The following is a 25,624-nucleotide window of genomic DNA, read 5'->3' as shown; positions in this document are numbered from 1 at the left end:
AGTTTAATAATAGCTCAGATTTTTAATGGGCCTTTTCAGGCATTGTATTATTGTATATTTTCATTTCTTGTTATGCTTTGTATGAGTGTCCCCCTGAAAAGATTATTAGTGAAAAATTTTTAGTAGCAAATGAAATTAGGCATACCAAAGGCACTTTTTTTTTTTAATCTGTCATTGTTACAGTAACTCTTAGTCATATTCCATCATTTCCATCAGAAATTCAGAAGAATTCAGAAGAGTTCAGAGGAATATATTTCAATTAAAGTGCTGATAAGTGTACTTTGCTTTCACCATGTATCCTGGAGTTTACATACCATAAATTAAGGAATGTGCTTGCATTGGTCTCTACAAAATGGAACAACTAACAGAAATGCACAAAGACATATTGAGATGGAATATATCTTATATCAAGGTATGGTTTTTATAGTGTTTCTCACTTCATTTACCGGTTGTTCAGTAAAACAGTGAAATGATACCCACTATTGTACTGACTGAGAAAGATCCCACATGGGGGAGTGGGATATGGGAAGAGGCAGAGCCATGATACAAACACCCAGCAACTGACCACATTTGGGACACACCAGAGAGCTGCTTCTGTGTCCAGACACCAGATCCTCCCTCTCAAGGAAGGGTGCAATGCAACAGTCACTGTGCAACCCTGGCACCCAGCCTCTCCTGGGAAGCTGCTGAGACAATCCATAGTACATCTCTGCTTTACTTAGGGAATCAAGTGTGCCCCTTGCTTTTCTTTTCTCAGTTAACTGAAGCACTCTGCTTCAGACAAGCACCATTGCCTGCCAGCCTTGTCATAGGTAATGCAATGAAATTTTCCTGCAGCTGATTATAGGCAGTATTGCATAAATGTGACTGTTTCCCAGGAAGAGAAATGTGTCAGATGGATGGTTCACAAAGAACAGAGGGCTTGCAATGTGAAGAGGGCTTTGTCATGAATCATTACTTTTACTGTCTGCATATGCCTGTCATGTACACAATTTATATTTAAATGCTGTACATATACATATACATATACATATACATATACATATACATATACACATACACATACACATACATATACATTTATATATATGATAGACCACAAAGTTATAGTGCAATGTGCCACACCACATTTTTGTCTATTCCCCTCTTCAGGAAAGCCCATATTTACTCCAGGAAAAAGATTATATTAATCTGATGGCAGAACAATAATAAAATTATACCTACTGGGTGAAAGGCCTTGCGTACTTCTTTACCTGTTGTCTATTTCTATCCTGCTGCCTTTATATATGCATTTATATGAACATGTGCTTGTGCATGTGCATATACACAAGCATATGTATTTCTTTTAAAGGGTATCTCATTTCAGTATGGAGATGTAATTTTTAAGAGTTTTCATTCTTACAAGAAACCTGTGCTAATCCTCACTGCGGTTACAAAATATCAGCTCTCCCAGCAATTTCCAGCACTCATCAATTATTCCTGATCTGTTCAAAACCACTGTTCATATAGCAGTACAGACAAAATCTTATTTCTATGGGCTTATCATTTGACATTCTTTAGTTTCTGGAGGCACACCAGCCTTATAAATTAGTAAAATATTTCTTAGAGTAGCAGTCATAAATACTGAAAAGGAATCAAGAGAATAATAACTCAGCATTTTGTTTTGAGTCTTCCAGTGAAGAAGCCAAAACCTTCAGTTTTTCCCAAGCCTGAATTCTGCTGTCAGTCATACCTGTTCATTCCTCTGTGTGGGAAATTCAGCCCACACCATAATGTATATAGACCTGACAGGTAGAGGAACCACCAGAAAGAAATATTTGACTTAGAAATCTATGTCTAGCCTGTAGAAGAAAGATGCCACTCTCTCCAAAGCCATGAAGTTTCATAAACTAGAGAAAATAATCTACTGATATTCTGAGGTGAGTTGGAGCTTCATTTTTGTAATTGTCTTTGGAGATGAGTACTCCCAGAACTTTATATAAAATATTGAGGACTTTGTACAAGACACCCTGAAGTAAGGGGGTATATTTCAACCTATTTATTTGTATCAGATTTTTGGCTTAAGACTGCAGTGTATTTTTAAAATCTGGAAACTGATTACACAAACTGACAACCTGATGTTGGATCAGATTTTATTTTAAAGAGCTGGAATAATTTAATTGCATCTGCACGCCTCTGCCAACTTGTATGGTTTCATTGCTATATATTTGCCATTGTTCCTGTCACTGGCTGTGAGACCCACACTGGCAAAAGAAAATGACTAATAATAAATTGAGTTCCCCAGGGAAAGGATAAAACTGATTATATGACAAATTCATATTTAACGCAAAATGTTCCCTATACATAGATTTTTGAAATCAGTGGAAATATTCTCATTGCTTTTGCTGATATGTGGATGTCACTGAAACAAATGCATCAGAAAGTGAGAAAAAAATTATCAATATTGCTGGTTATTTCATTTACAGAGATCTTAGCCTTACTTCTACTGATGGTTACTTCTACCATCAGTGGATAAGGAACTTTGTTCCCCTGAAAGAAAACGAACTAAAGCAGAGGTCACAGACTCAAACACCACCTCTGCCTTCATTAAGCATTTTTTCATTGATGCCAATAGGAGCTTAGGAATGAACATTTCCATAGATACTGACACATTATATTAGTATAATCGAGGCATTCTTGCTGAAGAGAACATCTTATTTGAAAGCAGAAGCATAACTGCCATATCTTCTTCTTTTACATTTTTGTTGCAAAGTTTAAATAAGACACTTCTGTCAAGTCATCAGCTCCACATTACTTAGGAGAGGGGGCTGCTCAAGTATTAGATTAACTGAGTTTTGAGATGTCACTGCAAATGCCAATGTCATTAGCAACAAAACTGATAAAGTCTCACTGCAACTATGGCATATTACATTCAGTCACATAATATTTCAAATAACTCTTTTGTCACCTGTAAGTTTTGTATGGCCACCATAAATAATCACCAGAAAATGAAATGCTGGGAAATTTTTGCTATTTCTTTTCATTTAAATTTGAAAACAGCAAAAATCTCTGACTGAACGTACTAGGAAAAATCCCACAAAATTATTGTTAACTACGAATAATATATAACCTCAGTAAAATAGTCAGATTATAATCTCCTCATAGTGAATCTCTTCTGATGAGTTCTGCTTTTTAATCAATCACTGAAGGTTAGGGATGACAACATGATTGATCAGACCAGTCAGGAAAAGCTTCAAACCATATCCCAGCATATCAGACTTAATACATCTGCAGAGACACTCAGTCGCCTTAAACCAAACCAAACAAAAAGCCATTGTTCAGCTGCCAAAAGTAATTTAAACATAAGAGAAAAACTTCCTCTTCATCCAAGCATAATGTCCAGGTTTTACATACTCTCCTTCTGGGTTTGGTCTGTTCACTTGTAAGCACAAGATTGGGTTAAATTGTCCCATTGCCCAGTGATCAGTTACAGCACCTGCTTTATTCTGCATCTTTTTCAGCTCTGTGTGATTAACAAAGTACTTTCAAGATGATACCTCCAGTATTTAGGCCTGAGAAACCCAGTTTCTTTAAAGCAGATTGTGCAACACTGATTGAACTCCTTCAAGACAACCAGACACCAAGTACTCCAGCCTAAAAGCATGTTACCAATGAGGCTTGAATTTTTCATCTGAAATGGTCTGTCCTCTTCCTTGGATGCTATTTTTTTTTTTTCCAATCAGTATTACTTCAATGCAAAAGTGTTAATAATACATGATCTGTTGCATTTTTGTTTGCTATTTTGGGGGATTATTCTACATTTTTGGTCCTTCTGTTACTAGTCTGAGACCATGTTGTGCAAACAGAGGGCTCCATACCTCATATTTTCTTCTGTTCTGATGCTAGGAGAATACTGACTGTCAAAGATGACAATTATATATGGTACTTCTAAGATACTGTGATTCACAGCCAAGGCTCACATATCAGAACACCATTTTCTACACAGGAAAAGCTCTTTGGATTTCTTTGCTTTGTCCCATTTGTTTCTTCAAACTTCTGTGACTATCCAATAGTTGACACTTACTCTGTCAAGTCATCCTCATTTTTTTTTTATTTTGCATTCCAAAAATGCTCACCAGTGAGCAATATTTACAACTCCTTGGTACTATTCTGCTTTTTAACACTGAAAACTGGAAATCAAATCCTGATTCTTCTGTTCTCTTTGACAGACATTTTATTACTTTCTTTAATAGTTTTTAAAATTACATTTCTTAATAGCTATTTGGTTTCAGGATGCTGAGGTTCATTATATGCCTATACCTGAATTGAATAGATTCATGGTAACTTAAAAGTGGGGTTTTTGACAGTGTTACTCTGACATGTGCATTGACATGCCTTCATAGAAAAGATTCTAAATACATGATTCCAAAAATGTACTTGTCTTGCACCCTCATCTCAGAAAACTATTTCACATAAGGAATTTTATTAGTTTAATGTAGATAATATTTTCTACTTGTTTAAACATAATTTGTTCACCTTGTACTCACCGTATGATGTGGTATTTTTTTAATTAATAATATTTTTTGCATTATCTGTATGTTAGTAAGCTTCAGAGCTTCTTCAAAGAAGGAGATCATCTGAAGCTTGCAAAAGTTTTTCTGGCTGTTAAGTTATTCAGCCTTTAAATTTTATTTTTCTCTAACATTTCAAGAATCACCACTCAAATGGCTCCTATTAAGTTTTACTGCACTACTTAAAGCTTCTCTTCTACAACTGATTAAGAAGCCTCCAAAAATTAGTGTATCTTAGTCTCCCAGTGCCAACTGCTTAAACTGCTTTTCTTACAAGCCTCATCCAAGAGCACAAATTTCCACTTCACATGAGAGAGCAGAAAATGTTTTGGTTCAGTCAGATCAGTTCAAAGAGACTCACTTGCAGCTCTGCAATTTTCTTCACCTCATGTTTCCTCCTGACTGTCTAGGAAATGCACGTACAACAGCCCAGTCTCTCTCCAGACTACAGTCCCTATGAAGGCAGGCACCTGGAACCAAAGAGCCATCCCTCCATTTGGTCAGGAGCATGCCTAGCAGCAGTGCAAACCCTCAGTAAGGGTCTCAGTCACACTGGGTCCCACTGCCCCACTCCCAGCCTCATTCCTCATCACCCCAGCCCTGACAAGCTGCTGGCCAGCTTGTGCCTGGGCCAGCCCCACTGCCTGGGCAAGCCCAGCCACCATGGCCAGGCCTGTCCCAGTCTCATTAGTCATGTCCTGGCACTGCAGCCTCCCTCATCCTGACCCCTCCCATGTGCTGTGTATCCCCTTCCCACTGCTCCCCAGTGGCTCTGCTTGAAACAAATGGCACCACTCCCCAGCAGCTCAGGGTTAAGGATGCTGCCATGATGTGTCAAATCTAGACAATCATTAATTGACACTTTGGGTTTCCTTAATCTCTTGTGTCAAGTCGTGCATGCTATAACCTTTGTCAAATATCCTGTTCAGGCTGGGCGAGAGAATTAGACATCACTTTGCCTAACTACCTTATAACATTATTTTATTTCTCATGGTGCAAATAAAGAGGCTACTCCCACTACTTGTTCAGCCTAAATGTAGTTATTGCTTATTCCTCCAGAATAGATTATTTCCACTGGATTACATTCAAATTAAGTCCTGTTTTGATGCTGTTTACTGAGGTGCCCAGAGTGTCTGATAATAAATGGTGTTTCTAATAGTACTGCTTACTGTTTTTTTCCCAACAAAAGAATATCATATTTGTAAATATTTTATTACTCTTACTAGCAAGTTCAGCTGTGTTATTTTTTGCTACCGGGCCACTCAAAAAACAAACATGACACAAAGGTACCTTGCTGGGGAAGTTGCCCATCAAAGAGAGGACAAACATGGTTCTGTCTTCCTAGGGGTTTCGTCAAACTATGCTGACCCATCCAACATAGAAAAACACTTGGTGATATTATCCTTCAATACTTCACCCCTAACAGAAAGTAAGAAAACTATAATTCTATTATTTTCTTATTTTCTACTCCTAAATATAAAATCTTTGCATATCCACCGTTTGCAGTGAATGACGTCCCAGAAATTTTCCAAATCACTGTGCAATGAGCTTCCTTCTTTGGGCTTTGTTCTACACTGAAGAATTTTCAGATCAGGAAATCCCTCCAGAACTTTATTGTTCTGGATGGGTTAGCACTTTCAGTCAGCAGCTCTCTTCTTAATTTTCCATTCTTGTTCTGAATACTAATTGTGGTCACATTCTACACAAAGTGCAGAACCTTAGCGTTATTCCACTCAAAACTCACAGCTATCTTACTCAGCAGGAGCTGACTTTGAATGATTACAAAAAACACAGACTTTACAACTTGTCACTTTCACTATCTAAGACTCTAGCTCTGCATATAAGTTGTGTTCAGACTGCCTTCTGCACTTGGAGAATGTTTGGTTTCTGCATGCATTTCTGATTTATTTTTCTCTGTGTGTGTGTCTGTGTCAGGGTGTGTGTGTGCATGTGTGATATAAGGTAATCAATGATGTCTCTATTTTAAGTGTGTGCAACAAATTTTCTGCTCTCTGTCCCGTTCCTGAGCACTGAGGATAGAAGCATTTGACCCAGACTGCCAGTTTGGCGCTTAGGCTTAGAGACCTCAAGTACACACTTCCTGGCTGATCTCATTGCTCATATATTGAGCTCAGACTTGGCTGGAATCTGGAATTGGAAACCAAGGGAAGGACTTGCATCTTGCTTCTGCAGACAGTTTAGACTGGATGAGCTTACGCCAAATGAAATTGCAAGCAACTCACATTCTGGCACAGTTTAATTAAGAAACTAAAAATGAAAAAATCCAACACAAATTCTCTCTGAGAAACTCTTGCCTTTTAGGCATAATTCCCAGTAACAAATTGTGCAGCCCAGGGTACAGGAACATGTGGATTTAAAGATGTCTGCGTAGTTCTCACTGTTCTTAGCAAGAGAGCTTGTTTTCATAGGCGCAAACTGACATAAATTAAAATGATGTCATTAAGTAACTGTACTGAATACGTCATTAATTCAAGGTTAGATAGGGACAAAGGAAGCTGACTGTAAAAAATCGACAGTAGGTTCCAATTCAATTGAATCAGACCCATAAACAATCTTATCATAAACCTTACTTCATACAAAGTTCTTAAAAATATATCCACTTGTTCCTCCTTCCCTAATAGCTGTATATTTTTCAGCTTGTCCCAGTGTGATGAATAGTGTGTGCATCTATGCATGTACATGCTTGTCTGTGTGTACATAAATATATCTGTTTGAAAAACCACGCTAAGTTCAAATTCTAAATTGGACCTACCCCCCAAAAATCTTGAAAAATCTTTTTTTTTCCTAGCTTACTGTGAAGCCTTTCAACTCCACGTTAGGCAATACTGATTTATATACCTTTATATTGCTCAATCTCTCCAAGAAGGTAATTCTGTAAGATGGGAACAGCAGGATCTATCAAGAGATGACCCAGTCCAGCCCTCTGCCTAAAGGTAGGATTATTAATGTTTCTCTCATTTTTCACAGGTTGTTATCTAACCTGCACTTTCAGACCACTAACAATGCCAGCTGAACCAATCAGCCCTCCTTGATGTTCAACTTTTCTTCCTTCGTATTTAACATGAAACTTTCTTCCAGAGTGTGGGACCCTGAGTTATCATACAGATATTGGCATCACAGCATCTCTTTTTCCTTGTGTTATTGCATTGTATTACTCTCCTTCACACAATTTTCTAGATGACATTAAATAACATTCAGTATTACTTCATTTTGCTAAAACTTTCTTGTTGCCCTCCATTCCAGGTGCCCTTCAGCTAGGATACCTTTCTTGGAATGCAACACAACTAAATGCAGATATGGAAGTTTATGAAGAAATTATGAACTTTAATTTTTAGCCCTCTACTAAGAGTAGTAGTTTAGTATTCTTCTGATAGACAATGTATTTTCAGTTACATAAATACCTAGTTTGGAGTTTTACATCAGAAATGAAGTATGGATAAATACTACAGGTAGGTAAAGTTGTGATTTTTAGCAGGGCTTTGAATCATATAGAACTTCAGAGTCAGACCAAGTAAGAATATCACAATTACATTATATCATCAACCATAAACTTGAATTTAGACTATAGGGAAATGCTATTGGCTTAATTAACTGTGCCAATTCTAACAATTCTGTGTTTGTCTGCTTTCCTTCTACTAATACCTAAATACATCATAGAATAGTTTAAATTTGAAAGGATGTATAAAGGTCAACTGGTCCAACTTCCCTGTCATAAGCAAGGATGTCTTCAACTAAATCCAGTTGCTCAGATCCCCATCCAACCTGGCCTGGAATGTTTCCAGGGATGGTCATTGACCAGCTCTCTCAGCAACCTGATCCAGCATTTCATAACCCTTATTGTAAAAATATCTTCCTCATATCTAGTCCAAATCTCCCCTCTTCTAGGTTAAAGCACTCTGTCTTACCAGAACTGATTAAATACTTGTCCCCTTTTTCCTTACAGGCTCCCCCTTAGTACTGGAAGGCTGCTATAAGGTCTTCCCTGAGTCTTCTCTTCTCTGGACAGAACAAACTTTCATCTCTTAGCCTTTCCTCACTGGACAGGTTCTCCATTCCTCTCACTATTTTTGTGGCTGTCCTCCAGAGGCATTGGCCAAGAGATCAATGCCTTTTCTGTGCTGAGGACCCCAGAGCTGGATGCAGCACTGCAGGTGGGGTCTCACCAAAGCAGAGCAGAGCAGAGTGACAGAATCTCCTCCCTCACCCTGCTGGCCACGCTGCTTCTGATGCAGCCCAGGACACAATTGGCTTTCTGGGCTGAATGTGCACATTTCTGGGGTATATTCAGCCTCTTATCCACCAGAATCCCCAAAACCTTATTGGCAGGGCTGCCCTCCATCTGTTCTTCTTGAAGTTTGCATCGATACTGGGATTTGAGCTGAATGAATATAAACTGCCTATAACACATGGAATAATCATTCATCAGTCCAATCATTTCATATCACTACTTGATGCAGCAAAATGGGAAGCTCATCTACTAAATTGAAAACCTCTATCAACATTAATTTTATCCAAAAGTAAAAAAAAAATATAATTTTATAAGATGAAAGTATATTCTGGAAATCATTTATCTGTAGTCTTTATGAGCCAACCCTTTTCCTATACTTTCCCAATAGAAAAATGCTGATACTAATGATTTTTTTCTTCTGAAAACCTTTCCTGAAGAGAACCCTTTAACATTCATCCATGTGTCATTCTGATGATGAAACAATTACATATTCAGTACAGTCTCCTCACTGAGGTTATACAAAAAAAGCCCTTATCAGTTTAAAGGCAGCAGAGAGTAGTGCATATATAAATGCTACTTTCTAAAACCTTTCCTGTCCAATAAAAGACAGCTAGAAAAAGTATACTGTGGGGTGTCTTTTACACAGTGAATGCAAGTAGGTGGGAGGCATAAAGCTGTTCCTGTTGCAAAGAGGGGAGAAGTAGTAGTGTAACCAGCAACAATCAATGCATATCATAACTGATAAGTTATGGATAAGAGAGAAAATCAAGGGGAATCCAAGAAAAGTATTTTTGAATTCATTGCAGCCCTCTCATGTTTCTTACAAAGCCCTGGCTTGCTGACTGTGGAGGAAAAGAAATGAGAACACTCTTTTTGTCTATGTCTCTAAACCAAAGGAATTAAAGGCTTAATATGGAGGAACATTAATTTACTTTAGGTCCATTTTCATAGTTCCCAGATGAGAAACAATGATGACATCAGGGAGCCAGCAGTGCCCCTTTAGTTGTCTCAATGTAAGGTATTTGAAATATGTTGAATATTAAATTATAAGATTACTTCCCACTTTAAAACACACATTGATTCTTTAAAAATACTAGCAAAATTAAAGATGAATTTAAGAAAATTACTTATGGCACAAAAAACACATTAGTATTGCCCAAATCATCATTTATGAAGAAAGGTGGTTATTGTGGCTAAGATGACAAATTACCCTTCCACATCAGAAGGAAAAAAATAGTTTACAGTTCAAGCTGTAAAGTTATTAAACAAGATATGACTGTACTAAGAAATGCGCAATATATTAGAAAAGGCAATTTCTTAAATTAAATGGCAAATCAGCAAGTGGATGAAGGACTGACCTTGGATCGGGGTGGTGCTCGGATGTACCATTTACAGTCTACTGCTTCAGTTTCAGAAGCTTTTCCTTCTTTAACAATTTGTACAGATTCCACAATTCCTTCAGGTCCTCCCATCTCAAACTCACAAACTGAATAACAAAACACCAGAAAAAATGAAACCTGAACAGCAAACAAAAATGTTTTCTACAGCAGAGTATAAAGGCCTCCAAGTTAGAAAAAAACCCCCAAAACAACATACCAACCTGGCAATGGCTTCAAAACGCCTAGGTCCTTAAAATCTGGATCTTAAAAATATAGAGAAAGACAAAATTAGTTTTGTTCAATATCTAGGATATTATGCTAATGTGTTCAAATTTTATAATGCACTTTAGTTATATAATTATACATATACTTATTGGAAATGGGAACTGTTTCAAAACTATGGCAACACAATAATTATTAATGCAGAAATTATTGATACCATCATACCAAGTTATTTTTTTCTGTTATGAAATCCTGCTTTTCTCTGTCTCTCTCTTTCAGAAGGGTACAAAAATATTTCTGCATTCATTAGCAAGTGAGAACATCACATAGCTAAACACATGACATTTTAATACATCAGCGTAGTGAAAGAAGATATATTTACAGATCCATTCAGAATCTTTTTGCCTTTTTTGCATTTTGAAGAATAATACTCAACTTAACTAGAGAAATCCAATCTTAATTCTGTGTTTATGAATACTCTGCTATCCCTACCAACCAAAAGGAGACACTTTCTTTGTCAGAAGCACCCTTTTGGTCTTACTGGAAAAAAATACCATCAGAATTACCATTAGCAGTCATTGTACAAACAAGGTAATCAGTCTAATATGTGTGCCATTTTCCATCAGATAAACATGATAGTGTTTACTATCTGAGAGGGCTTGTATCATGCCTTCATAGTCAGGCGTAATACAGAGATAAAATGAGTTGGTCTTAGACCTGTGCTTCAATAGACAACCATCCATATACAAATCATCATTTCACAAAATTTGGCTCATATTGAAGATACTGCCCAAAACCAGAAATATGGGAGGCTAAGGCAATAAAAAAGGGATTTTTTTAGATTAGACTGGTCTTGTCTGGGCAATTTTTATCACTTGCACTGCTTTTCAACCTAAAATGAATGTTGTGCACTGTTTTTCTCATTTACACATGAAACTGATCTTGTTTCAGAATTGGGTCAGTGGAGAAAGACCTATCAATAAAAAAATTGAAGAAGAGAAGCTTTGGAAGAAGATGTATCAAATGAAAAAAATTAAACTCACAACCAAGCTACAAAATCTGCTCTTTCCCTCCAGCCTTAGTCAATTAGCAACATTAAGAATCATAACCAGATAATATGACAAAGTAGTCTAGTGCTGCATAAGCAAGATCAGCCATTTTAATCTAAACAGTCAGAATGTGTTGACTTCAAAAACTGGAGTTGTAAGATCACTTCTTATATTACCCATCTATAACCAGGCTGCTGTTCTTCCCAAACTTCTTTTACAGTTGCACAACACAAATCATGAGTAAATACTCATGAACTTACAGGACTGCCAATATAGCTGAGTAGGCAATTACTATGAATTGTTGCACATTTTTGTAGATCAGTGGATAGATATGATTACCAAAAACACTAAAGGTAATCAAATATTTCAGCTAATGTACTTGGGATGCTGATATCTAGGTCTGAAGGTGAGAAAGGAAAGGAAATCTGCTTTTACTTATGGTTTGAATTACCATGCCGGTATCTCATGTAACTATTGCATTTCTTCCTTTTACTGAGTTTGCTAGGATTACTCTGATTAGCTACAAACACTCCACCACATTAGTAAAGTACATAGGAGGAAAGAAAGCAAAAACTGTCTTGCCAGAATTTTCCCCATATGAGAGTTTTCATATAAAGCAATGTCAGTAGCAAGAATCCAGGCTGAAGTACAACCTAGACCACAGAATTTGACCCACGAAACAGCTCTGAAAGTATCTTCTCATTTAACAATACAGTAGCATTGGAAGAATGCATACAGAAATGCACAATCTGTTAACATTCTAGAAATATGGTAGACCTGCTCAGTTTTAAAAAATAAATTTTTGCAAGTTCTCAACGTTTCAAGACTGAAAGAGAAATAAAATCTATGGCATCTGAGGTGATAACCCTTCATTAAATATTGCTATTATACCAATACTACTATAATAAAAACAAAATCTGTAAATAAGGTATTATCATGCATGCTTAAAATTCACCCATGTTTTAGCATATTTAACTAGCCAATATTTGCTTTTTAAATAGGGTCCCATTAAATGGATTAAATTTTAGCAGCTCTTCTGCATGTAATTCGATCAAATTGTTGTTCTAAGTCTGGTTGGGTCAAAACATTGATGTTATATAAGCACTGACTGGCTAGATTTTCCAATAGATCAAAATCATTTTCCTGTGAGAAAAACACCCAAGACTGGAAAACTTTTCTGTGAAAAATAAGATAGATCACCCATAAGTAGAGAAAAAAAAACAGAGGCAAAATAGGAAGCAATATGGAGCTGCTAGAGACAATCCAACAGACAGTCATGAATTTTTTTAAGGGACATATAAGGAAAGGCTGATAGAGCTGGGACAGGTCAGTCTGGAGAAGGGAAGGGTCAGAGGGGATCCCACCAATGTGTACAAAAACCTAATGGAGGGGCGCAAAGAAAATGAAATCAAGCTCTTTTCATTGGTATCCAGTGACAGAACAAGATGCAATGAACACACATTGAATCACAAGAGGTTCTATCTGAATATTAGGAAACACTTCTACAGTACGAGGTGACTCAGGGCTAGCAAGGTAGCCAGAAGGTTGTGGAGTCTCTATCCTTGGAGATATTCAATGGCTGCCTAGACACAATCCTTGGCAAATGGCTTTAGGTGACCCTGCTTGAAAAGAGGGTTGGACAAGTCAAGCTCCAGAGATACCTTCTGAGACCAGCCATTTTCTGATCCTCTGATTTTGTAAAAACTAAACAATAGAATTGGATAATAGTGAAATAGCCAATCAAAAGTCTAGATTTGTTATCTGAGGTAGTAGCAGAAGTTAGACAAATCTCTATCACAATGCAGGTTTTGTGGAATTTTTTCTGAGTTGCAGGAACATATACAGGCCTGGTTTCAAAAAACTCCACTAGGTCTTCATCAGAGACTCTAAAGATTTTAGATGCTAGCTTTGGAATCTATATTTTCCTTGAAAACCATTCTACATATCTTTTTTTTCATTTGACTGTTTCTATGCAAGAAGTCTGGCTCTTCTAAGCAGCTGGCAAACATGGAATTTAAATAGAAAAACAGGAGGCCAATTGTAAGGAGTTAGGGTACCTGATTGCAAAAAAGATCTTATGAAATGAAGAAAACTGTAAAGTTAAAAGGCATTGTACACCAACTGGATTAAGTCTTCAAAACATGTGTAAATGACCTTGTTTACAAGTACACTGCAGCATCTTATGGGATTTCCCAGAGGAGGTATATCCACACAGAAATACGTTTACCCACCCATGCATGTACGCATGTAACACCTCACTCCATGTCACTTACACAGAAAGTGAAACTGTTTAAAATTATAGTAGTTTAATAATTTCTGTAGGACATAAGAAAAATGCATAAAGTTCAAGGTACTAACTAGCAACATGATGTTATGCTGGTAAGTATTATTGCAAATCAATTTTAAAAGATCATATGTTGAATTAAAAATTACATACTTATATAAAGATCATTCAACATGTCTTCAAAGAGAGATGGCACAATGCTTTTAAAAGTAACATTGCAATACAAAAAAATTATAGGAAATTAGAGTATTTTTACTCTTAAAAAGCCAAAATTTCCAAGTATACCTCTCATATTTTATCCATCTTTCCCTAGCTTTTCATATAAAATTCATCTGGGCACTTTCTTACCCAGAAAACTTCAAACCTGCTGCTTTCACTGAGAAGAAATAATAGATATCTCACTCTGGAAGTCAAAAGATATAAGTCAAAATTTTAATATCTCTTTTAAAAAATGGAAGATTGTCTTTATGTGTTCCTGATCATATCTGCACTACAGTATACTTAATTACACAATTTTTTTTTTAATATCTGAAGAGCAATACATACAGTAAAGAACACAAGCTATTACTGTACTGTTAAAAGTCGAGAGGAAGGAAATGTGTAATACAAAATTCTGGTGCTGAATAACTTTTGAAGTATTTTTCTCTTTTCTTCCATAAATGAGAGGCAGAGGAATTATTTGAACTACTTGAATAAACTATATATTACAAAGGGTTGATGTTTAAAACCTAAGGGGGTTTTTGTCATTTGTGAATACAAAAACCTCCTTTGTAATGGATATAATAGAGAAAGTAGTCACAATAGGTTGAAGTCATATTTCCTAATCAGAAGTAGGGAAACTGTCCACTTTTATTCACCGATCAGACAGCTGTAGATATATCTTTTCACTTCTCTGTCTTTGACTATAAATAGGTATTCGACTCCTATCCATCAATATTTAAGTAATTTTAATACATGCACGTGCTTTTTTGTCAGACAACTTATTAGAGAACTGATTTGGCATGTAAGTACTCATAGAAAAGTAAAGAGAATTGCACTATACAGCAAACCACTAGTTATTTATCAACAAGTCAATTTTACTAAGTCAAGTTCTTTTACAATGATTTCTGGGGGCCTAAACCAGCCTTGTCCTCTTGGGGGGTGAGGTATAGTTCTCTATAGAAGCAGTGCTTGCACAGCTCAGTACAGAAAAGTATGATTATTCTATTTTCTGTCATTGCCTCATAATATTTGATGATAGAGTAAAAGTAATGGAAGAAGATGGCCAAAAGCATAAAAATCTTCTGAAGAATTCCTAATATAATTCTAAAATAGAAAATCATTTCTGTATGCAAACACTTTTTTTGTGGTGTTCAAAGGAAACTTAGCTATTCTGCTGGAGAGAGTAAAGAAAAAGTGGTAAGAAAAAAATATGAAGTTAAATTGCTATGCAAAACCCCATACATTATTTCTTATTAGTCTAAAATGAAATTTGTTCTGATGGCTCCTGTCATATTTGTAGTATTCTTGAAACTTCCATATATATTTCTAAATTTGTACTAATGATACCAAAAGGTGTTCAAAGAAAACCTCTAGTTTGCTAAACACTGTGGAAAGTTCTGAAATAATTATCATTGGCAATATTATGTGCTGTATTTGCTCTCTATTTTCTATGTTCTCTTTTTGAGGAAAATATTGTGACCAATTGCAGCTCTTTTGAAGACTACATATTTGTGACCTAAAATAATGCTTCTCAAATTTTTTCCCTTCTTAACATAGTCATGAAAGAACTCAAAGCTGGTAAGTGCAAATGTAGCAGTGAACATGACTCCTGCTATTTCACCTTGAACATCTACCAGCCATTAAATCAGCAAAAAGTCATATGAAGGCAAATATTGTTGAAATAACACAAGCTATTGTCCAAAAGTTTGATTTCTACAATACCTCCTTTCTTTATTTTTTTTTTGGTTTGTCACTTTACTACTCTCAGCTCATACTTTAAAACTATTTGTTTAGTGTAATTAATATATATAGCTATTTGTAAACTAATTGTATTGCTATGGTGACCCCAGTAAAATGAGATATATTGTAAGTTTTCACAGTAGTTGGACATTTGTATGCCAAAATTAGGTGTTTCTTTGTTTCATTGCCATGTATTTAGAAATAAAAAAGACAGCATCAGAAATAAAAAAGAAAAATAAAAAAATAAACCCAAAATCCATGTCTTTGAGTAACTTTTTGCTCAGATTGGTCAAACTGAGCAGACAAGAAGCACCTAAAAAAATTCTACTGGAACAGAGCACATGATAGCAGAAGTTGCTGTTAAATTTCTGTTTACATGCACACAGTGACAGGCTTTGAGATTTAACCTGCTTGTCTCTGTTGTGTATTCTGCAAATCCTTTAAAAAGTAGGGCCTTTCTCCTGTGTAAATTTTGTTATGGATGGGAGCCATGTCGGAAAACAAAAGGTTACATGAGATTCCAGGTCTCAGCCTCAAAGGGTGTTTCAACCCTTTGATATGTGCTCCAGAATCCCAGAAGTGAGAAGTGCCTTTTGGAACTGTCCTAGTGACAAAGGAGAGCAAGAATGGGCAGCAATGTCATACTCAGGCTGATGAGTGGAAAGAGGAAGTCCTGGCGCCGTGCTATGTGTGGGATAATTTTTATTATGTTCAATATTTACACTAGCAGCTAAGTGCTCCAGTTAGGCATTATATTCCCTTTATTCAGCATATTCTGTGTGAAAATGCAGGGAAAAAATGATGTCATGATGAATATCTCAAGGGCTGCATATACCTTCACCTGCTGGTTGCCCGAAAATATTGAAACAAGACTGAAGGAGCTCAAGAGTCCACTTTATCTGAGTAATGCAGCCTTGCTGTGACAGTGCAGCTGACTTGACCGCCAGGACTGACTATTAGTCAAGGGCAGCACCTTGTCTGTGTCTCCCCAAGATAATATCCTGGAGGCTTCCTGTAATTGAGTGATGGCCCCTTAACTGGACTAGGAAGAGAGATGTGCAACGCTATAGTGGGTTTTCCTAAATAATGTTAAATTCTAAGTATTCCTAGTCGTGTAATTTCAGCTGGATACTACTAAAGGCTCAGGATTTGTCTCATCATTTTTTTTAATAGATGACTCCTAGCCCAGTCCGAGGAAATAACACTTTAAGTTCATGTCAGAAGACTAGGGGAAAAAAATGAGCCCAAATGTTTAGCCACAACTGAGTACCAGGCATTACTTCTGCAGACTGAACCTATGTACACATGGTTATTTCTTGCTACCACTGAGTGCAGAATCTGCTCATCCTTTTCAGGATATTTGTGCTGTACCAGTCCACTGGGTGGATTTCTCAGGACAGAAGGATCTTATGAAAATAACTTTGTGATTTAGAATAGCCTTTGATGTTTTCATAGGAGAAATGTTTTCTCCTAGTTTTACCTCAGAACATTCAACAGAAAGAATGCATTCACTGCAGTGTTCTTTTGAATAGCTACATCTTTTAGACCTCTTCTAGTTAACAGAATATACTACTTGTGCTGCTTCAAGTAGCACTGTATAACTCGTTGTTCACTGCACATTGTGGCACATTTCCAATTTAAAAAGAAATACAACATAGTTTTTACACCTACTAATATTCTCCTGCTGTAGCTGGACATGCCAGCGATGGCTTCTTTTTGAAGATAACTGCCTCTCACATGAGAAACTCAAATATCTCCCCTAGTTTCCACCTGTGAATAATTCACTTTCCCCTTTAACAAGCAAGTTCTTCTGCTGTTTCAATTTTTTTTTCCTATTACAGACTAACAAAGGACCAGGTGATCTTTTGCTAAAGTGAAGAGAGAGCACCAAAGGGAACTGAATTGTGTTTGTAAAAACAACTGCTTGCTTAATTGCCTTAATTGCTATATACCAGAAGGAGATGAAACAGACAAAATGCTACAAAAAATAGGATTCTTAGAGTAGAAAAAAGTGAAATAGCCATAGACTGAAAAAACCCCATTCATCAGTTTACTGTGCAACTGCTAGATTTTTGAAAGTTGTTGAATGAATTATATTCTAGTACTCTACTGTAACAAAATCATTGTATGATTCAAAAAGTCAATGTCACAGGATGTTTTTAAAATGTATTCTGTATCCAGGGAAGGAATCTTTAGGATCAAAGGGAAAAAATCTAGGTTTTCATCCCCACTGGAACCTGAATGTTCTCTTTCTAAAGGAAAAAATTAGAAAATAAAAAAGTAGCATATATCAAAGGAAAAGTGAAATTCATTTCTTAAACCCAATTGTCACCTCCAATTGTAATTATATATGCCCACCACAGACACTTTCAGTGAACAAGAAGGGGAATTATAAAAGCCACACAGCTCAGTGAGTTGCTGAGAATTTCATATTAACACCAAGTCCCAAAAACAACTGTGGAAAGAGTAAGTTTTCTGTCCTGTCATTTTAGAATTCATAGCAGTATAAATTTCAGTGACACCAGATCTTTCCTTTCTCTTCTGCTACTCTTAGGAGGTTTTCTGGCTAGAAACTTTCCTTTCAGGGAGCACTAAGCTGTTGACCTCAGCAGTTTCCCCAATGTACAGGATGAGAAGATTTGTTTTTAAGAACTTTAGCTGCAGAGTATATTGGGGAGGGTCTTTGGAGAAATTCTAACACTTTTGCTTCTTCATCTTTTTAACTGCATAGAGCAGCAGCTCTCTCTGAGGAAATATTTCAGAAAGAACATAGCTCTATGTTAACTGTGAATTCCCTACATAATTACCCACTTACATTACCCACAAACATGAATTTTACATTTTATTATACAAGGTAACAGTCAGATATTAAAAGGATATAAATAATACATTGGATGTAAGCAATAATCATTCCCCCTTTTCCAGTATTATGCAATTCAGCTTCTCCTGAGATTGTGGGAGGAAAAAGTTTAGACAATTTTTTGGTTATCTAGACTTTACAGCCAGTTTTTTTTGGCTTTCAGTTAATTTGTTTCCTGCTGGTTATAACTTCATTAGAGTGACATTCAATTTTGTTCAAATTGATTATTTTTCCTCCAATTTTATGCAATTAAAAGTGCCAGAGAAAGTTCAAACCACACTTAATTTCTTTTACTGACCTAGAGTTGACGTAACTGTTAAGAGGTCAGCTGTGACTTGTATTATTTTGATGAGAAAAGTCCTTTTCTCAAAAAACATACACTTGGTTTACTATGTAAACCAAACACAATTCATACCAACTCTAGCACCAAACTTTTCCACTTAAATTAACAACTAAAGATTAGTTTTCATGAACACTAACATATGTTTTACTGCATGCCTGTAGGAAAAAATCAACATGAAAATAAATTCTAAACCAGGGGATATTTTCTTCGATCTTTTTTACTTTTTCTTTTAACAACATTCTTCTGGTGGATCCTCAGCCCTCTCTAACTAGCATTTATGCAACATGCCCTGTGTTCACAAAATGACCTCAAAGTGGTTTGTCAAGAACATCACAAACAAGTGAGTCTGTGGTTAAGTGGAGATTTGGAACCTAGAATTTGACAGAGTTACATTCACATCTATGAAACTCTTTTGCCTCTGACCTTTCCATACCCCAGAAACACCAGATTCTGCTATCCCTATATAGTGATTATATTAGGAATAGATGAGTAAATTTTTAATTCTATTATCATAACATTAGATTTAAGGTTTAAAAATTATTGTTTACATGGAATTTAACAGATTTACATTTTTTTCCTCCTCTGATCAATATCTAGTGGTCTGAAGAAGTAATTTTCTTTTCGCTGGATTTGTTCATAATTTTAATACTGATTCTAAAAGAAGCCACAATCTGTGGTGAATTTAGCAATTGATTGTCCTGCACTAACTGACTGGTTCAGCCCAATACAGAGAATAAATACTGATCTTCTGCATCACAGTAATGAAAAAGACTCTGTGATTCATTGAATCAGAATTTAGAAAGGCAGTGTTCATAAGTCCTTATGTCTGCTTTACACAATACCCGATATTGCTATGTAAGTGGCTGAAGAGACAGGGAAAAGAACAGCAAAGTGGGTGCTGATTAGAGATTGTCTAGTTCTACCATTGATGTGATAATATTTAGAAGGAATGAGGTCTCAGGAGAGTTTTGACTTGCAGCAGAAGCAGGTCAAAACATGATGGCCAGTCACAGCTCTCAGGATTGTTAAATCCTTAGGGGTCAGCCGCTTACCCAACAAGTAGACAATAATTAAATTTCATTTGACCAGATCAAGTTTTTGACTGCCAAACAGCAGGATTTTTCCTAGCTTGATTTAAAAGAGTCATTTAAAGTTCTAGAGATAAAAAGAAAAAAAAAAATAAATTAAACCTTTCATTTAAAAGTACTTAGTAAATAGTTGATCTATATTTGTATTGAAATATCAATGATATGCAGTATTCTAGAATACAAATAACTGTTTTATTGCTAAAAATTATATGTGTGGAGGATGCACATAAAATTACAGAGCTCCAAACTACCAAATCTGATTTTTAAAATCCTAGGCCAGTATGTAATTTGTTTTTAAAAAATTCTAAAATAATTTTGTAGAATTTCAGTATGGAATTCATTAATAACCAATTGTCTAAACCTGATAATGAAATCAACATTTAGGAATAAAATATTTTTAGGAAGCATTTTTTGCATTCTCTTTTAATACTTATTTTCACATAGACTTGAAAAATGAGCTACAGGAAAATAAAAGAAAGGGGAAAAAAGCCAAAAGAAAACAAGAGGAGTATAATACAATCTTTTGTTAACCCACATACTGCAACCAGCAGATTTGATAACATTGTCTCTTGAGCTTCAACTATCAGATAACATCTGGCAAATGATGTATGTAAGTCCTGTTACACAACATCTTCTGGCTTCTCAGTGTCATCTAGGGGACTGATATGTGACTGGAATTACACATTTCACACTGCCTGCTTCTGTCATGCTAGTAAAAAATTTTAACAATGGATGTGTCACAAAAACGACTTTATTTATTTATGAATTCTCAAAAAATATTTTTCAATTCCTTTTTTATCATCTTATTCATGACTCAAGAAAACTTTCTGAACAGAAATTGCTGGATATTACATAGACTTTTGACATCCAAGTATTCAAATAGACTTGTTGCATCTCTAATTTGTAGTGACCTCCGGAGCAATATTTTTGAATTGTTGGTCAAAAGTATTTGCTTACTTATTTTCACAATTTTACAATGCATTTATTCCCTTCAACGGCATCCTCAATTGTTTGGTAAATCTCCTAACCCTATATATTAAAAGACAAAAATTAATTGGAAGTACATTTTTTCCATGTGTATTCCAAAACATTTTTTTTCTCATTGAAGTTAAAACCTCCTCTACAACCCTATTTGAGGAAACCACAATGTCAGGCATTCCTCTCCCTAGTGAATTACAGACTGCACTGTGATCATGTAAAGAATGTGCATTTGAAATAATCAAGATTTTTCAGAGGAATATAATAATAATAATAATAATAATAATAATAATAATAATAATAATAATATTCTCTTTCAAAAACCTATCCATAAGTACTGCTCCATTTTTTATTTTAAAAAAGACCCTTTGACAGTGAATGCACAAAAAAAAAAGTTGTAGTGGGAATGTGGTAAAAAATGCACTGGAAATTTATTTTATTTTCAAATTTTAAATCCAAGGAGTGGAGCTAGTACTCACTGCAAATGATTGCAGAACTTGTACCACTTCATTTTACAACTTGTAAATCTGACTGACCAATGGACTTGGACCAAAAAACTTATCTGAATTAATTATGTTGTTCTAAGCAGAAGATGATTGAAGAAAATAATTTCATTTCAGAGAATTCCAGGGTAGCTTTTTTAGGGACAAGGGTATCTAGAGGAAGAATAGTACAGGAAGACAGAAAAATCGTTAATCATGGTTTTCTAATTCCAACAAAAGCTCAGCTTACTGTAACAGAATATTAAAAAAAAAAAAAAAAAAAAAAGGAAAAGCTGAGTGAGTAAGTTGAACCTATTTAAGGCTATATTAGTTTGATACTGATCAAATGGAGAAATGCTGAATTGATATAGATCTACCACATAATTTGTGTGAAGGTAGAAAACGAGCTTTAATTCATTGAAAGAACTGAAGAAATAGTAGTTTTGCTCTCCAAAACTTACAGATATTTAATTTTTTCTTAGTTCCCTAGATAGAAAGGTAGAGGACAGTCTTTAAACATACTTACTTTTAAGTAAGAACCCAAGCCTAGAGATTGCCTGGATTTAGGCACATGCTTACATGTAGGCTTCCTGAAATTCTTTGCTAAATTGAGACTAGATTTAGTGGCTTGTCAGTGCAGCATTTGAGTATAGTAAGCTTAAGCAACTGTTCTTTGGAATTATCCTTGGGCATATCAGAAAGTAATTTCAGAGATTTTTGATGGATTACAGTGTTAAATTATGGTAGTTGTTATTTTTATTTGGCCTGAGGATCTTTATGAAATGAACAGGTTTTGCAGAGGAAAAATCAGGACACCTATCATTTGGATTTGTCACAAAAAATAAAGAGTGCAAATTGAAAATATGTACATATTGAATATAGATTGAACAAAAAAACCCCATTTGTTGATTTTCCCAAACAAAAGATTAAGTATATCTCTATCCAATGTGAATTAATAGTACAGGAAAAAAAAAAAACTTGCTTAATCTATTCAGTATTCACAAATATTAAACAACACCCACAATGAGCAGGTGACTTGCATGAACCCAACTATATTGAAAATTGAATCCTTTTAAAATAAGACTTAAAAAAAATTAGCTTCTTTCTACCTCTATTTGTCATGATCATTTTTAGGACAGTGCACCTTGTTATACAGATGTCATTAGTCAATGTTTTGATAGGAGGTTTGTTTGCATCTCCTCAGTGTATATATAAGATAAAAGTACATAGGGTGAAAGGAAGTTGTCAGAAGGTTGAGATAGGCTATAATTGTACAGAGAGAGAGAGACGGTGTAAAAAAAGAGGAAAAAACAAATCAGACTAAGTCAGGATGTTCATAAGCTTGATTCACAGTCTTGATTTTCCAGGAGTTTTGTGTCTAGCAATAGATATGTTGGCCAGATTTAACCACAGAGATGACACTTACTTCTCACAGAAATCATTGTATGATCTGTTTATCACATGAAAAAGACTTTACATGATAGTATTTCCCTACCCCATGACAGCAGTGTGATACTAAAGATTACAGGCTCTTCAATACCTTAGCACATAATAGGGGAAAAAGAGAAATGGATCAGAGGCGTAGATGCTCTAATGGGCAAGGTAACTTTATTTGCAAAGTATTCAAAACAAAATTTGTGTCCAAGTTGAATGAAGCATGATCTTATTTTTAGACCTGACCACCAAGGAAGCTCAAGTGTGACATCTGAAATAAAAGTATTACATAGCCTGCATTACTCAACAAGACAGTAAATAAATCAAGATAGGTCTCAGCCACCAATTTGAAAAAAGATATATTAAGATGACAACAAACACCTACTAGAACTACAAATATGCAAATAATATTCAGTGGCATTCACCTTAGTACTGGTAGGCAAAAGAGACTCTCTGGATTGTCCTCTTTACAAAAATATGAGTGCTGTCCTTGGAAAATGAATCAAAGCTAAACAATAGATGTGTGCACATAACAAATGAGAGAGGATTTGCTTCTTATCTGACTCATTTTGTTGTTCACTAAACATTGCATACTGCCAAAATATTCAGTTCTAGAAACAGAAACATGACTCAGTTTTGCAAAGACTTAAGTTTGCAAAGCTACTAATTATGGGGCAAGTAGCCTGGTTATTAGTTACAAGGAACTGAGTGACTTCTAACAAGAGTTAGTGTATATTTCTTTAAGGAGAATTAGCTAGAAGCACTATACAAACCGTAAAATATCTGTTAAGGAAAGGTATCTCAATAAAGATCACTATTTATTGCTGCTAGAACTGAGAAATGCTCCATCAATTAAATTAGACAATTACTAGAACAGTCTACAATCACAGTTACTCGAACCTATGCAAAAAGATGTCTGAAAAGAAATTATATAAACATGGGTGTTACCTAATATATGCTGACAGCTGAAGGATCAAACCTGTCACAACTGAATGGCCATACTAAGAAATAGTTTTTCTGCCCAGACAGAAGGGGTGCATTCAGACTGATGAGACAAAAGCACTGGGGCGATTGCTAAGATTTATTGCCTATACCAGTAATAAACCTGTAGATACAATGCATAAAGATGAAATTTGAACAGATTAAGAAAAATATTAGTGAAAAAAAAAAAAAATTCCTTCAGTGTCAGCAGAATTTCTCCAGATATCCACATTTACAAGGTCCCTAAGAGAAACTATTACAGACAACAGAGTTGTCAGGAGGAGACCACAATACAACCACCCTGGAGTGCATCCCAATATGAGCTATTAGAAAATCTGCCAGATGAGAAAATCAGATGACCTGGAAAACCTTTGAAGAGTAATCAAAACTTCCTTATTCATTACATATGAGACAAGAAGTTTCCAATTTTTCCCCTGAAGAAGTAAGTGCTATATTATTTGAATGAGAGCTACCAAGTAACACATCAACAGGCTCTGGAGGTGCTGATCTGACCGTGGCTAGTGAAAATTTTCGTTGTAAATAAGCTGGTTTTAAACACTTGTGGAAGATGACTACCCAGGCTTTCTGTTCAGCCCAAATTCCATATTATCCTCCCTGATCTGCCATTTCCAAGTGCTTCACAAACATTACAGAGAAATCAAGAATTAATAGGGAAAACAAATTTCCAGGGCCCACTGGTTATTTCCTCATTTTTTAAGTGTTTAAAGCAAAGGGTAGTCACTTTACATCAGACCTAAGGTTAAGCTAACTCAGCATAGTATTTACATAAAGTCAAAAGTTTATGCTTAGGGAAAAGAGGATAAGAAAAAGACCATATTTAAGTAAAATCCTCTGCTGTTTCTAAGATTTAGATTTAATTGTTTTGTAACAAGTAATATATAAACTATTTATAGAATGACAACGGTGTTATAAAAATGCAGCTTGCTCTAAAAACATTGGTTTTCTAGGACTAATTTTCAGTGCACATCTAAGCTTCCTAAAGATCCCTCACAGGTGCTCCAAAAACACTGATGTTTTGTCAGAGAAAAAAGGCTCCTCTGAAAAGAATATCTATCATTGCCACATCATAATCACCATTATTGGTGAGGTCACCTACAAATGAAGAAAGGTGTTTCCTGTGGAGGTGGAATAGAACCATTTGTACCTGTACTGCTGTAGAATATCCTAGTAAACCTTCTCTAGAAGTCCATGTCCAGCCTGTTATGGAATGAATACAGGGAAGGGATTTTTGTAGAGAACACTGATGAGTGCACTGACGGCAGGGGAAGCAGTAAGTGCCCCTAATGAAGCTGTCATTTTTTTTTTACTCCGGTGCTAGAAATACTTAAAACTGTATCTTATATTTCTCTTGTTCTTGTTTTTACATCAAAGTTCAATGGTGCAGGGATTTAAGTGTTCAACTTCCTTCTGTTGGTAATATGAAACTCCCAGTACGCAGGGATTTCTAAACTAGGAAGTTCTGCATTTTCCTTTTGGGTATTGTTGAAAGAAACATAAAACTATGAGATGGCAAGACATAATATGGGATCTGAGAACCCCATGAGACCTTTTAGATACTCATTTGCTCCACATAAGGAATTATTTTACACTTGAAATTTAACAGAAACCTGTGATTATGATTTTCAATGCAATCATCCTACTTGAGAGAAATTCCTTCCCTTTCCCAAGACCAGATGCCCTAATGCCTTGTAAACAGCAATGAAGTGCCTGACTCTTAAGAAGTGCACTTGTAGAAACACAATAAAAGTTCATAACACCAGGAA

General features: G+C 35.6%; 1 protein-coding gene across 1 annotated transcript in view; it reads right to left on the bottom strand.

Annotated features, from left to right (window-relative positions):
* NETO1 (neuropilin and tolloid like 1) overlaps nt 1-25,624 on the bottom strand; it is a 61,106-nt gene that overhangs the window by 17,109 nt on the left and 18,373 nt on the right. The window contains exons 5-6 of the mRNA XM_059853103.1: nt 10,400-10,441; nt 10,158-10,285 (exon numbers count right to left, since the gene is read on the bottom strand). Of these exons, the coding sequence (XP_059709086.1) occupies nt 10,158-10,285; nt 10,400-10,441 (170 nt within the window). The remainder of the gene's footprint in view (nt 1-10,157; nt 10,286-10,399; nt 10,442-25,624) is intronic.

The sequence above is a fragment of the Haemorhous mexicanus genome, chromosome 1, assembly GCF_027477595.1.
Source record: "Haemorhous mexicanus isolate bHaeMex1 chromosome 1, bHaeMex1.pri, whole genome shotgun sequence".
In the NCBI taxonomy this organism is placed as follows: domain Eukaryota; kingdom Metazoa; phylum Chordata; class Aves; order Passeriformes; family Fringillidae; genus Haemorhous; species Haemorhous mexicanus.
This window is presented reverse-complemented; position numbering and strand designations above follow the sequence as displayed.